Source organism: Dendrobium catenatum, unplaced genomic scaffold, assembly GCF_001605985.2.
Source record: "Dendrobium catenatum unplaced genomic scaffold, ASM160598v2 original_scaffold_161204, whole genome shotgun sequence".
Lineage (NCBI taxonomy): Eukaryota > Viridiplantae > Streptophyta > Magnoliopsida > Asparagales > Orchidaceae > Dendrobium > Dendrobium catenatum.
Window position 1 is genome coordinate 629,126 of NW_021479630.1, and position 16,060 is coordinate 645,185.

The following is a 16,060-nucleotide window of genomic DNA, read 5'->3' on the forward strand; positions in this document are numbered from 1 at the left end:
GGCCTAAACCATCCAAACCATCCAAACACGTCTCATCATCCATCGACTATGAAGTATTTTCCACTAACCATTCATGCTCTTATAATATCATATTCTCTAAATAGGAGGATGAGAAAATCATTATGATCAACGCTCATGTAGTGAAATTATTTCACAGCTGGGATAGACACTTTAATTTCTCTATTTCCAAGTTTTTCATGCTAAAACTATATTTTCACCCCTATTTTTTATTCATATGTTTTTTTATGGGACCTTCGCTCAAAGATAGGATGCAAAACATTCTCTCTCTATTATCATAAATTTTTTTATCATATAATATTTTGTCACAATTTATGGCCGGGAACCAATCCCACCATTATAAGCCTTATAAACACTTGCTTGATGATCAACAGGTGTAATAATTATAACAACGGAGCCTCTTTCTACGTCACTTGCCATTCCACTTCTTTCTACTATAACATGTGTAACCCTACTGATGAACGTATATCATATCTATCCCTAGAAGAATCTATTCGTAAGATGGAGTCCTAGAATAAAAATTTTGAGCTCCTGTAAGGGATTCAGTAGCCAACGTCAATAAAATGTAAAAGGACCTTCTTCCCTTTAGATCAACTGCTAGTTAGGTTCGTTTAGCTTAAAACAATCTGTATAGAACCCCCATGCCATCGAACAAGGACTCCTACTGCACCAAGTTGTTAATCTTATCAACGCAGCTAACTAAATCCTAGGAGTAGATCTGTAGCTATCAAGAGGGGTCCTCATCTTAGGTCTTTCTATTCATCATTGATGTGAGTCCACACCTATGTTGACCTGATCTATCATATAAAAGCATAAATCTTCGACAATGAAGCCATTAATGCCCATCTATAGTAATTTGAATAGCCCATAGGCAACTAAATTTCCAACAAATCAGCTCACAGCGAATGACCAAGGCATAATAACTAGTAATATAGAAGCTTCACTCGAATGACCCAACACAGTGTTCAGCTAAGACAGGAACTCGTTCATCAAACGTTGGCTGCGCAAGCACATCTTGAAGCCTTGACCAAATCACCATAAACCATTCTAGTAGCAGAAATACCAAAATATTAAGACAATACAACTTCCGACTTCCAACTGCTACGAACGCTAACACTTAAAATAAGAAGAAAATTAAAATCCATGATGACGATAGTGACTACAAATATATATATCCTTACTTGGTATGAGCCCTTAAACGGTATTAGTGTTGACCATAAATTTGAGCAGAATCGTACTGACCGCCATATCCTGGCTGTGGAGAGACGCTCTTAGCATAACCAACTGGAGCACCAGGAACAGCATAACCACCTGGTTGTTGAGGCATCGACTGATCATAATAACCTGATGGATTGGCTGGAGGCTGAGAATAGCCAAGCTGGTTGCTAATAGGTTGCTGAGCGGCATAACCGGAGTTGGGTGCATTTCCTATATATGCTGCATCCGTCGTAGCCCCCTGGTACCCATAGTTCACATTGCTTTGAGCGGTCTGATCATAGCTTGGCTGAGAGGAGGAAGGGTACTGACTGTAACCACTAGACTGAGGAACAGATTGACCATATGGAGCAGGCACTGCTTGTCCACCTTGGCCATATACTGGAGCATGTTGTTGAGGATAACCACCAGACGGTGGCGGCTGCTGCGAGTATCCATTGGCAGTTGCATAGGTCTGAGTGTAAGGAGCCTGTTGTGTTGGAGCATTTGAAGTGTATGGATATGGCTGTTGCGCTGGTGGAGCACCTTGATACATCAGTTCTTCGGGCTGGGATGGTCGAGCTGGAGCTGGGGCATATGAAGGAGGAAGCTCACTATATGCCGGCTTGCCATAAGGTATGGATGATTGTTGTCCATACATTCCAGGCTGTGAACCAATGGACTGCTGCTGACCGTACATTTGCGGGCCAGGTGGCTGGTTGTCATAAGTGGGTTCATTATAGCCATATCCATATTTCTGCTGTGCAGGTGGAGGCTGAGTAAAGGGTGCTGAATTTCCATAAACATCTGAAGATTGCGACTGCGCATAGTTGTAGTTCATAGGAGCTGGTGTTGAAGCTGGAACAGATCCAGGCAATGGATTTGGTGGTTGGTTGTTACGGACAAATCCACCTTGGTTATAGTAATCGTAGCCACCTGGCTGTTGAGGGGTAGACTGCATAGGACCAGCTGGAGGCCTTTGTTGATCCCAGCTTGAGCCATATGCACCTCTTGTAGGAGGTTCCTGAGTATAGCTATTGTAGGTTTGAGGATATTGAGTTGTCTGAGGCGGATACATACCTATCTGCTGATGACTATAGCCAACTGTCTGCTGAGCTGGTGCTGTCGGGGTATGACTCCATTGAGTTACGGGAGCAGGCCCATGGGGCGGATGGGTTGTGCTGGAGTGTGATGATTGTCGTACGGGAGGCTACAGGCAGAAGAAAACAGTCATTATGATAATTCAAAGAACCTAAGTGTTCAAAGGATTCCAAATATATTTGAGAATCCAAGAAATAAAATCTGGGTCTAAATCCAGATGACAAGGAAAAGTCTATAAATCTGAAGTAATAACACATACAAATAAGAAGAACACAGAAGATTGATCAAAATTAAAGGGAGAAAGGAAATACATGTTCAAGAAATATGAAACATAACATGGCATCAGCAATTAAGTAAAACAGAAACATAAACAGATACGCGCAGGGTCAGTTCTATATCCAATAAAAATAAATGATATTAAATGATCACCAGAGCTTAATTATCAGATAGAATGGAAGCCCGAGTAGATTTATGTAAAGGATTAGATGAAAAATAAATTTGAATCATTAAGTACTTGTGACATTAGAATTTGCTGATTGCACTCCAAAAAAAAAAACCCTAATACTTGACAGCAGGACAAGCATACAACAAGGTTATGAAACTGACGAGAATGAGAAACGACCTTTTAAACATTCAATCATGGAGGATCAAGAATTGTAGGCTAACTTTGTTTCTAGGTAAACAAAAAGCACTTTAGTTATTCATCAACTGGCAGGATTTCAAATTGAAGCTTTACACCATCAGCAGGACTTACAATGCTCTGAGGGCAGGTTCTCACAAGCTGTAGAGTGTACCATGCCTCAAGAATCAATTTAGAACAATGCATTTGCACTCTGAATACATAAGCCAAAAGAAACCAGTGAAAATAATCAGAAGCTGATTGCATAAACAACCTCTAACAGTTTTCTTTTCTATTCTCCCTTTCAAATTGAGTAGCGACGATGATGCATGACCGCCAGAGATAAAAATCTACATCAAATAGAATTGATGGCTTGATACTTTCAAACAAATATAAGACAGTGCTGCTATAGGATCTCAGATAATATTAAAGTTGCAGTGATATTTATAAAAATGGGCTTAAAAAGAATTACTGAGAAAGAGCCAATAAGATCAGGATTTCAGTAGAGATCTAATTAATGAAGTCCTTAAAGTTCTTGGATATCCACAATCCCTAAAAAAGTAAAGCTTTTAATGGGACTACTACATATTTCAAAAAAATTCTAAACAATAACTAAATTCATGTTATTTCATCAATAGCACATGGTTTCGGTTGACAAAAGCAAAATTTTAGGCATGAATCATTAAAATCTTGAAAAAAGAACAATCAAATGGCACTATGGCAGAAACAAATTGTCCTCTTCCAGAAAATTATCTCGCAACTCAAATGGTAGGTATTCGATGACAAAAAATAATCAATGTCCACATGAAGTTGTGGTAGTACAAAAAAAAAACCAAGAAAAATAGCCACTTGCTAAAAACAATCACATTCCTAACTAAGCACATAGATTGCAGATGAAGAAATTAACACTCACATGATCTGAAAAAATCGAAATTTTCGCTCTACTATAGGTCAAGGACATGCATATTCATACAGATATTGAATACAATATACCCCAAACAGGAATGCATAGGCTACCAGAAAACATGTTAGTATTAGACACATGATGCACGCAATGGCCTACCAGACTACTAAGTAACGCTGAGCCTGGCATCATACTTTTAAATGATCATGAATTTTGATTCCAAGTCTTAAAGCAATCTTACCAACATGATAAGGATTAAAAGTTGATGCCCTTCTTTTGTTGATCAGAGTGAAGTTCTATTGCTACACCAAGATACCGACGTTGATTTCATGAGAAAGGTGTAGCCAGATCTGCAGGGTGAAAGCCAACCAACCCCAAGTTGGAATTTTCAGCATAAATAAGCCAACGTAACCGCCAATAAGTTTAATGTGGACCATGAAAGACTGGGGCAAAATGACTTTAATTTTAAATCCAATTATAAAAACAAGTTTAATTGTCAAGTACATGGAATTATTGAAGGTGGCCATAAAACACATGATTTATTGCTAGGAAGAATTTCAAGAAAATAATGGAAAAATATTCTTATAGCTAAAATGCATACAGTTTATTTAGTAGTCCGTAAACAAAGAACAAAAAGCATAAAGCAGGAATTCTTAGAAACAACAAACCAACATTATTTGCAGAAATTCCCTACCTCTAAACTACTTTCAATAACCTCAAACTGAAGAACAAAAAGAAAGAAACTTAGCATGAATATCTTGATCTTGTCAGCGCGTTATAATGACTGCGTCTCTTTCCTTGTAAAATGCAAGGGAAAAGATGGCCTTCATCCCGGATAAAATATAATCAGAATGCCCTCTCTCTTAAAAAAAATAAAACAAAACACAATTATGACCTAAATAATTTTCTTAATACATAGTATATATTTCCTATGTTTCTTCAAATACAAGTATAAGACAATTCATTCATATGCACAAGTCCTAAAAATTGATTGTACAAAATGCTAAAGGATATGATGGACTGGCTAAGCCGATCAACAAGGGGGGCAGGTCTAGCTAGTGAGGCAAAAAAGCCCTGTGGGCCCTACTAGTGTGGGCGGCGGGCAAGGAGAGAGGGGGGCTCAAAGGGGATTAATTCTACCTTTAATTACTTACTATAGAAAATCAAAATTGGAAAGAAATTAGGAATGTCTATTAAGGGAAAGAGAGAGCTGATTTGAATTCATATTTAAGAAGGAATTATGGATGTTTAATTAGGAAAAGAGGGCTGATTGGGAGGGAATTATGAAGGTTTATTTAGGATTAATTAAGTTTTCTCATTTCATTATGTGATTATATGTTTTGCAGTAATTTTCTTTGGAGTTGTTCCTAACGACGCCTAGGGTTTGTGGAGAGTAAATCTACCTCTCAAATAGTATATTAACTTGTTGTATCTTGATTTGTTTTGCCGATATAAAAAGAATTAGCCTATAATCTCATTATTTCTTGCTGATTTCTACTGTGTTTTCTCTTCATTAATGTTATTTTTTTGGCTATGTGAAAATCATATTCCTATCAAAATAGTATCAAAGCACCTTTTTCAGGAACTATGATGAGTAAGAAGGTTGATACATTGGAGAGGCTTGATGGGGAAGTTAAAAATCTGAATTCAGAGAGCAAATTTCAGTAATTGAGGACAATTTTTTGAATAGGGATGATGAGGGAGGACCATGAGGTGAAATTTTGGAGAAAGAAGAAGAGATGCCACCTTTGAAGCAACTTCCAAGGAGGGCAACACGTGAAGGGTATGAGTGGCAAAGAAATTGGGATGGCGAATAGTGGAGAGCTGATTTGGGGGAGAGGGAAATATGGAGGGATCACAACACCCACTACACTGGAGGATGAAGAAGCTGTTGGAGCCATGGCGATCAATGCCAAGGAGTACGACTAAGGGGTAAATCAAGAGGCTGGCTGAGTCATAAATTTAGAAGAAAAGAGCCCAGGATTTATACTTTAGATGTGATGAGAAGTTCACTCCAGGCTACCGTTGTAAGGACCATTCGTTATAGGTCTTAATAGTCTACGATGAAGAGGAAGATGCTATAGAGGAGGAAGACGATCACCTACACTTAAATGCTACAGAGGTATCCCTTAACTCAGTGGTCGAGTTGAAACCGAACCACACCATGAAGGTTAAGGAGAAAATAGGACATCAGGAGGTGGTAGTACTAGTAGATAGTAGAGCTACCCACAAAGTCATTTCCAACAGGATGGTGGATCAGTTGGGACTGAAATTAGTGGACATGGGGAGTTTTGGGGTTATGTTGGGAACAAGAAAAGTAGAGAGTAAAGGAATTTACAAAGGGGTGATCCTAAACCTTCCAAATGTTCAGGTATTGGAAGACTTTCTGTCATTGGATTTGGGGAGCATAAATGTGATACTGCAAATGAAGTGGCTGCAAAAGTTGGGGAATACCAAGATTGATTGGAAGGCTCTAACAATGGTGTTCAAGGTTGAGGGAAGGAGAGTGGTTATTAGAAGGGATCCTAGCTTGTCCAAAATTATGGTTTCACTCAAAATCATTATGAGGGCAATCCAAAGTGGAGTGGAATTCTTGGTGGAGCTGCGAGATTTGGAAAGAGAATAGGATGGGGAGAAGAAAGAGCACCAGACATAGTTCAACCATTACTACAACAATATCGAGAGGCGTTCCAACCATTTCAAGGGTTGCTTCCTCCGCGAGAACATGAGCATGTTATCATCTTGAAAGAAGGAGACTCGCCTGTTAGTGTTCGTCTGTATCATTATCCCCAAATCCAATAAGATGAGATCGAGGATTAATCAGAGAGATGTTAGAGGCAAGGATCATTCAACCCAATGTCAGTCTATTTTCTAATCCAACGCTATTAGTGAAAAAGAAAGATGACAGTTAGAGATTTTGCATCAACTATCGAGCGTTGACTAAGGAAATTATGTCAGACAAGATTTATATTCCAGTGATTGATGAGTTACAAAATGAGTATAGAGCGGTGCTTTTCTAGAAAATTGATCAAAAGTCAGAGTACCATTAAATCCGAATGAGACCCAAGGATGCAGCATTTAGGACTCATAAGGGACACCGAGTTTTTAGTGATATCCTTTGGCCTCGCTAATGCTCCAGCTATTTTCCAGTCCCTGATGAACAGGATATACCAACCATATTTGCGAGGGTTTGTGTCAGTCCTTTTTGATGATATTTTGATTTAGAGAAGGATTAAGGAGTACTTAAAACACTTGGGATTTGTGTTATCCACTCTGTGGTACCACCACTTGTTTGCTAATCTAAAGAAGTGCTCATTTGCCCAGCCTAGAGTGGAGTTTTGGGGCACATGGCATCACAGGAAGGAGTAGAAACTGACCAGAGCAAAATCGAGGCCATGCTGAGGTGACCAATAGCCAAGAGCTTGGGGGAGTTAAGAGGGTTCTTGGGGCTTAAATGCTACTACAGAAAATTCGTGAAGGGATACAGTTTAATAGCCTAGCCTTTAACCGAATAGCTAAAGAAGGATAATTTTAATTAGGGAAAAGTAGCTACCAAGGCCTTGAAGGAGTTGAAGAAAGCGATGACCAACATGTTAGTATTAGTCATGCCCGACATCAGCCAGCCTTTTGTGGTGGAGATTGATGCTTCGGGATATGGGCTATGAGTTGTACTTATGCAAGGCCAAAGACCGATGGCTTACTTCAGTCAGGTATTGACTGCCAGCATAAAGTTCAAGTCAATCTACGAGAAAGTGCTGATGGTGATTATGTTGACCATCTATAAGTGGTGAACCTACCTGTTAGGGTGACACTTCATTATCATGATTTATTAAAGAAGCTTAAGATTTCTTATGGAGAAAAGGGTAGTTACATAGGAGCATTATAGGTGTTTTTCAAAGTTGTTGGGTTATGATTTCGAAATCCAATGTCGACTAGGGTTGAACAAGGTCACAAATGAGTTATCCAGGTGTATAAGGGAGCCCTACATGATGGCACTGTCAATTCCCTTAGTTGTGGACTGGAAGGCATTGAGAAGGGAAAGTCAACAAGATGAAAGATTTGAGAAAATCATGAGAGAATTATTGGGAAACAAGGATAGTCATCTAGGCTATACCTCGGCCGATCAAAAACTGTTATATCAGGGGCAAATGGTGATACCAAGGGCGTCGCCATACGTACCCCTCTTGTTGCGGGAGTTTCACGTTCCATAGAAGAGCATTAGGGGTACATAATACCTATCAGAGGCTGACAACATAATTGTATTTAGGTTGGAATATAGAAAGATGAGGAGATGATGGCCAGCTGCGATATCTATTAGAAGCACAAATATATCGCAATAGCTTCGAAAGAACTTCTGTAACATATAGCTCTGCTCGAGGTGTGAAAAGAGATAACCCTGGATTTAATTGTAGGTCTGTCAAAATAAGATGGGATTTCGGTGATTTTGGCAAAGTTGATAGGCTGAGCAAGTATGCTCGCTTCATTTCCCTGTGACACCCGCACAGGGCGATTTCAATGGCAGCATCATTTATTCGAGAAGTAGTCCACCTAAATGGAATTCTGAAGTCCATAGTATCATATAGTGACAATGTGTTCCTGAGCCACTTTAGGAGAGAGCTATTTAGGATGCAAGGGAGAAGTTATTTCCATGGTATGATGGGCCTTATGAGGTTGTGGAGAGGATTGGTATCGTCTACCCCCTACTTCCAACATACACCAAGTATTCCATGTGCCCCGCGAGAAAAGTTATTGGCAACCATAGTCCATTAGTGAATATGTCGATGACTTTGATAGAAGAAATGGAGATGATCCTGGAGCCAATGGAAGTGAGAGGAGTTCGCTCAACAACCGGAGCTAGAGAAGTGCTAATCGAGTAGAAGGATCTTCTCGACTATGAAGCAACATGGGAACCATATCGGATGATTCAACAGCAGTTTCCTTCATTCCACATTGAGGATAAGATGGCACTTTGAGAGGGGAGTATTGATGCATTCAAATGTTTATTTTTTATGCTATTGTAATTTTTAAGTTTTATTTTTGTATTTACCCAATGATGGAAGGCAACCGATGAGCCTGCGTGGTTTTGGTGCTCTTGGGCATGTTTTTTTCCTTTTGGAGTGCTAACTACTTTGGGTCTTTGTGCTTGGGCAGCTTGGGTTTGTTAGTAGGAAGCTGAGCTGCTACTTAGCCTTTTTGGTTGTTCAGTTTCACTCTCTGCTTTCCCGATTCCCCTTGCTAGCTATTCGGTTCCTGCTCTTAGCTATCCCGGTTCCCCTTGCTATTGTTGTTAGGGTATGTGTCCAGCTGTGCCGCTTGCTCCTTTTTTCCCACCTTTTGGTTGGTTGTGGTGGGCGGCTAAACATGGCTATTGCCCTCCCTTTTATATCCTATTTATAGAGGAGTTTTGGGCTGTTTTAAGAAGTTTTGGCAAAGTAAAAACTAAGTAAAACCTGAGGGCTTCTTCCCTAGATTGAGAGCTATTTCTTCACTTCTTGTTGCTTCTTCCAAGTCTCCTAACCTCTCCACAAGTTTACACCCCATTGTATCCTTCTTCTAAAAAAATTTGAGAGTGGTGTTAGTTGGCAAGCTTTATTGGGATTTGTCGGAGGAGTAGTGACAAACATTGGATTGGATCAAAGTAGCTGTGATGGACCACTGGTTTGTATGTCCTTGAACATTCAATTTACCTATTTTATCGATACATATGAGGTGATCACTAGTTGGTTGTTCTGAGTGTAGTTTGTTTTGATTTATTCTTTTAAAACAATTTCAATTTGTTTAATGTTATATGGTGATTTGGCTTACTAAGGTTTAAATTGAGTTGTGTTCTACTTTCTTTAGTGTTCTCCTTTGGACTTTTAATCTTGCTAGTCCCATCAAGTATTGATAGACTGGTTGAGCCAGTCCAGCCAATCAACCTGGCCCTAGTAAGGGAGGCAAGTCTAGCAAAGCGGCAGAAGAGCCCAATGGGCCCCACTAGTGTGGGCAAGGAGAGGGGAGCTCAAAGGGGATTAATTCTACCTTTAATTAATTACCATAGAAAACCAAAATTGGGAGGGAATTAAGAAGGTTTACATAGAGAAAGGGGGCATATTTAAATTCAAATTTGAGAGGAATTAGGAAGGTTTTTTTTAGGGAAAGAGAGATGATTTGTATTTAGATTTGGGAGGGAATTAGAAAGGTTTACTTAGGATTAACTAGGTTGTTTTATTTTCATTATGTGATTTTGTGTTTTACAGTAATTTTCTTTGGAGTTGTTCTTGGCGGCGCCTAGGATTTGTGGAGAGTCAATCTACCTCTCAAATATTATATTAACTTGTATCTTGGTTTGTTGTGCTGATATCAATAAAATTAGCCCATAATGCCATTCTTTCTCTCTGATTTCTACTGAGTTTTCTCTTTATTATTGCAATTTTTTGGTTGTGGAGGTCAGATTCCTATCAGAATAATATAGACTAATTGCATAAAATCATAAAAAAAAAAATTATACACTGCATGATTCAAAAAAGTTACATAAAACATACAATAAGTAAGACGAAGAATATAAAAGAGCAATTTGTTGTCATTTCAAGTGAAGGAAGACCGAAACAATTTAATTTATAAAACTTGAAGAAAAAGGTCAAAAAAACTAGTTGAATTGATTTATTTATTTGCCATTTGAGAAAAAAAAAAGTATGATAAAGTCAAAATGATTAAATTCTACATGACTTTACAGTATATAACTTAGAACACATCAACACGTAATAAGTAACAAAAAAAAAGAAAGGCATTTGCAAGACGTGCAAAGAGCCTGAACAAAGAATCAAGAAACTATAAAGGCTCGGTTCTTTTTAACATGCATTGCCAAATTACAATGGCTCTTCTTTTTAATGCGCATTGACAAATAAGGTGCAAAATGCTCTTGAAGTGCTTCACCTTATTTGTGAACCTCAGAGTGCTGATGCCTCAATGCTTCAATTACCATGCGTAAAATATTAAACAGTCAACATCATCCTGCTCTTGCCCATTCTACTTTGGCCCTACCACTAATTATTATGCTAGCATAGTAAGACCCATAGTAATAATTTATCAAAACAAACCCTATGCCATCAATTTTTCCATTCAGGGTTAATATCACAATATATTATAATATATAAAAAAAACGAATCGATGACTTGTAAGAAATAATCAGATCTTCAAGTCATCAAAGAATCATTAAATAGAAAGCTGAACAGATTATCACTCTGGTAAAGTAGCACCAATAAAAAGCAGAAAAATATCTATCTGATATTAGCAATAGGAGCAAAAATAAAAAAATTAAAGAATTACATACATAAGTTTGAAATAACTATCCATCAGCTCTCGAACTGAATGATTGCAAATAACATGCAGTTACTCGGAACATTCTGTAACAAAATCCAATGATTCTATAGATACTCAAGGTATAAATGTCACAATCAGGAATTTGAGAGGTAAAAATCATACTTCCTTGCTCAATTTCTTCCCCTATTTTTAGATCTATACAGGATATCTTAATAAAGAAACAAATATTAACAGATTAATGCATAATAGCCTTAATACATTCCTTCCTAAATCAGCTACTACATTATAGAAAGGAATCAATACGATCATGGAGTGATTCTTGCGTGCTTCAAATGGATCGCTCTTCATGGTCATCAGATCTCCTTCAAGAGGGAGCAGCTGGGATTTAACACTCCCCCTCAAACTGGGAGGTATGGATCTATTATTCCCAGCTTGGCTATCATTCTAAGAAAGGTAGGGTTATCTAACCCTTTGTTAAGGATATATGTGAGCTGATCTTTTGATGACACATGGTTCATACATACAAGACCATTGTCTAACCTTTCTATTATAAAATGTCAGTCAACTTCTATGTAGTTGATCCTGTCATGTTGGACTAGATTGTGAGCTATTTTGATTATTGATTTGTTATCACAATGCATCTTTATAGGTTCGTCCCGCTTGATTCTTAGATCTTCTAGAATTATCTTGATCCATAGCACCTCACATATTCCTAGGGCCATAGCCCTATATTCTACTTCTGCACTAGATCTTGCCACCATATTTTATTTCTTCTTCTCCATGTAACTAGGTTTCCTCCAAGAAATGTGCAGTACCCCGAAGTAGATCTTCTTTCTACTGGTGATCCTGCATAGTCAGCATCAGTGTATACTTCTAGGGTTATTCCGTGGTCTCTTCTGAAGAGAATCCCTTTCCCTGGGTTACCCTTAAGATAGCGCAGTATTCTATCTACCGCTTGCATATGAGTCTGTTTTGAATTTTGCATAAATTGATTGACCATACTTACAGCAAATGCTATACTTGATCTTGTGTGGGAAAGTTAGATCAGTTTTCTCATAAGTCTATGGCAAACCCCTTTATCTACATCTAGATCTTCTTTTACTTCTCCCAATTTTGAAATTCGGCTCTACTGCATTGGTGTTGGCTTACATGCTAGCTTTCTTGTTTCCTTCAGAAGATCTTTAATGTACTTTTGTTCTAAGATGAAGATTCCTTTGCAAGAATGAGCTACTTCAATCCCAAGAAAGTATTTTAGCCTACCGAGTTCTTTGATATCAAATTCCTTGGCAAGATTTTTCATTAGACTTTCTTTCTCCTTTTTATCATTCTCAGTCAAGATAATATCATCCACATAGACTAATAGTATTGTTACTTCTCCTGAGTCTGTGTGTTTAAAGAAGAGTGTATGGTCCCCTTGACTCGGTCGATACCCATTAAGAAGCATGAATTTTGAGAATCTTCCAAACCATGCCCTAGGTGATTGCTTTAGCCCATATAGGGCCTTTCTCAACATGCATACTTTGTCACTTCCAGATTTTTCCTTAAATCCTAATGATATCTCCATAAATATTTCTTCCTCCAAGTCCCCATGTAGGAATGCATTCTTTACATCTAGTTGTTCTAGGTGCTAGTTGTATTTAGCTGCTAGTGAGAGTAGAATCCTGACAGTATTCATCTTAGCTAAATGTGCAAAGGTTTCCTGGTAGTTAATGACATATGTTTGAGTATACTCTTTTGCCACTAGTCTCGCCTTGTAGTACCATCGGCTTTGTATTTTACAGAGAACACACATTTGCAGCCGACTGCTTTTTTTCCTATCGATAGGTTGATGATCACCCATGAGGTGTTCTTCACTAGGGCCTGCATTTCATCTTTTATGGCATTTTTCCGAATTTTCATCAGATAAGGCCTCAAAAATATCATTAGGAATATGAATATCGTCTAGCGTAACCAAGAAGTTTTTATGCGGGGAAGAAAAATTATTGAAGGATATGGAGTTGGTTAAAGGGTTCAAGGGAGGTGGTGAATTTACCTTATTTTCAGGAGATGGTTCAGATTCTTAGATTTGCTTCAGAGCACAGTTTAAACTTGTATGCCTAGAATAGACATTCCCAAATCTAAGGATAATTTTGTCTTCAGTTTCCTTATTTTGAATTTCAGGTGGATTAGTTTGATGTGGTGGAAAAAAGTCAAGGGGGGGCAAGTATACTTTCATCATCTTCCTTTGTTTTCGTCTCCTCTTGAAGATGAGGTTTCGTAAAATATGAATTTTGTTCATCAAAAGTGACATCAATGGATACAAGTGTTTTCTTTATAGGGGGTGATAGCACTTGTAACCTTTTTGGGTGGCAAAGTATCCAATAAAGATACATTTGAGTGCTCTTGGAACTAATTTTCCTCTATTCTGACTATGGATGTGAACATAGGGAGTGCACCCAAAGATTCTGGTTGTAAGGTTATTATGGGTTCAAATATCAGGGTAAAAGGATGACAAAATATCCATTAGAGCTTTCAGTCCCATGGTTTTTGAAGGTAGTCGGTTTATGAAGTAAGTGGCAGTTAGGAGGGCTTCTCCCCAGTAGGATTTTGGTATATTTTGGTGGAGTAGGAAGGCGCAAGTGGAGGCTAGGAGGTAGTCATTCTTTTGTTTTGCAACCTCATTTTGTTATGGGGTGTGAACGCAAGAGGATTCGTGGATGATACCTTCACTCCAAAAATAAGAATATAGAGTTTGGTTGAATTAGTCTTTAGCATTGTTTGAATGAAATTTCTTTATTTTTACCCCGAATTGATTCTGGATCATGATGTGAAAAATGGGAAGAATGGTACTAACGGCAGATTTATTTTTGAGGAGATAGATCCAAGATACCCGAGTACAATCATCAATGAAAGATACAAACCAACAAGCCCCAAAGATGTTGGGGGTTTTTTAGGGTCCCCATATGTCACTATGAATGAGATAGAATGGAGTATTGCATCTCTCATTTTTTTTGGAAAGGAGTTCTTTTGTTTGACTAATTCACAAGTTTCACAATAAAAATGTTCATTTTCCAAATTATGAAAAAGTTTAGAATACATATATTTTAGGACCTCTAATGATGGATGTCCTAATCTGAAGTGATTAAGCCAAATAGTAGATTTCTTGTCAACAGGGGATAACCATAGTTTAAAATTGCGCAATAAGAGGCGCGCCTCTGCGCAATTTGGACCCAAAACGTCTTGAGACCTAAGCAATTTTGGCTTTGGCTGAGGCTTAAGCCTCAAGCAGAGTGAGGCGCGCCTAAATTGTGCTATTGCGCAATTTTGCTTAAGGCGTGCGCCTCAAAGATTGAGTCCCACTCACTTCAAGTAAATATGAAAATGTCTCTCCCTTCTACCAGTCCAAGCTAAACCGCAAGCATCCCGATCCCGCAACCTGCCGTTCCTGATCCCACAAAAAGCTCCAGGCCCGATCTCTCGCACGTCTCCGGCTCTTCTCCCGCCGACGCCGCCGCTCGCCGGTGAGCCCTTTATTTCCGGCCACCACTCTACATCCTTTCTTGATTAGTTCTTAGAGTTTTTTTGAAGTTTAGGGTAAGATTTTTCAACTTATAGGAAAGCTAGGGTTTCAAATTTTTTGAGTATTTTTGTTTTAATTTGCTTTTTTCCTTTAAGAAATATGGTTAAGGGCAAGAAAAAGTCTAATACGTCATTGCGGAGGGACCCTTCTTGGAAATACAGTGTACAAGTTGACATAGGCGGCGGTGAGAAGACTTATATGTATTTGAAATGCAATTTTTCGAGAGAAAGTGGTGAAGGGCGGAGTAACCCGCATGAAGGGACACTTATCATGCTCTCATAAAAACGTAGCATCGTATGCAAATGTGCCGGACAAGGTGAAGGATGAAATTATTGCTTACATGAAGAAAAGTATCACGGCAAAACACTTACAACATGAGCAATTTGATGAAAGGGTCGAACATGGTGCTTACTTCAAGAGCGAGAGTGGAAAGGGCTTTTCCTCCTCTATACATAATAGAGGTGCACGGGTCCGATAGATCAGTATATGACTAATCCAGGAGATGATAGAGAACAAGCACAGATGATGCCTGCGGCTGGTACCAGAGATGGTCTACGCCAGGTTTGCATGGATATTGGCAGATTTTTTTTAGAATGCCATACCATTTAACGTTGCGACATCGCCGGCCTACTTCAATATGCTGCGGTCTGTAGGGTTATATGGGAGAGGGTTGAAGGCACCTTCCATGTACGAGTTGCAAACATGGATTTTGAAGGAGCTGCATAACACAAAGCAAAGCATTGATGAGATTAAACGGACATGGATTGAGACTTGTTCTATTTTGGAATAAAAATGGATTTTTTTACCAGCAAGCAGCAAAATCAACTATTGTCAAACGGTCTCCAAGTATACTTATTTTTGTAAATGCATAATACTTTAATATGTTCTGATTATCATTTTTCTTCTTGGAAATAGTTGAATGGTGGATCCAATTTAGTGATTCAACCCCTGAGTTATAGAATTTTGTTGTTAGAGTTTTGGGCCTCACTTGTTCTTCTTCTGAATGTGAGCAAAAATTTGAGTACATATAGTCAAGTGCAAACAAAGAGAAGAAATCAGCTTTCAACACTCAGAATGAACTTCCTAGTGTATATTATGCACAACAAGAGGTTAAGAGAAAGAAGGTTGAGGAATAAGGGGTTGAAGGATGATTAGGACCCGTTGGTGTCTGATGATGTGTCATATGATAATGAGTGGTTCATAAATGATGAGACAGATTTGTCATTATCAGACCTACAGCTAGAGGATCTAAGTGTGGATGTCTTGAGGGATGAAGTAGATCAACTGGGTACATTCACTAGTTCTGCAGCACAACAATCAAATAAAGGTATTTCACATCTTCTTATATGCTATTGCATTATAT

The 16,060-nt window shown here is 38.5% G+C and overlaps 1 protein-coding gene across 2 annotated transcripts in view; it reads right to left on the reverse strand.

Annotated features, from left to right (window-relative positions):
• Positions 1-926: 926 nt before the first annotated feature.
• LOC110092962 (far upstream element-binding protein 2) overlaps positions 927-16,060 on the reverse strand; it is a 35,784-nt gene continuing 20,650 nt past the window's right edge. For both annotated transcript variants that reach the window (XM_020817684.2, XM_020817683.2), the window contains one exon: positions 927-2,422. In XM_020817684.2, coding sequence (XP_020673343.1) covers positions 1,223-2,422 — 1,200 coding nt within the window. In that variant the 3' untranslated portion in view covers positions 927-1,222. The remainder of the gene's footprint in view (positions 2,423-16,060) is intronic.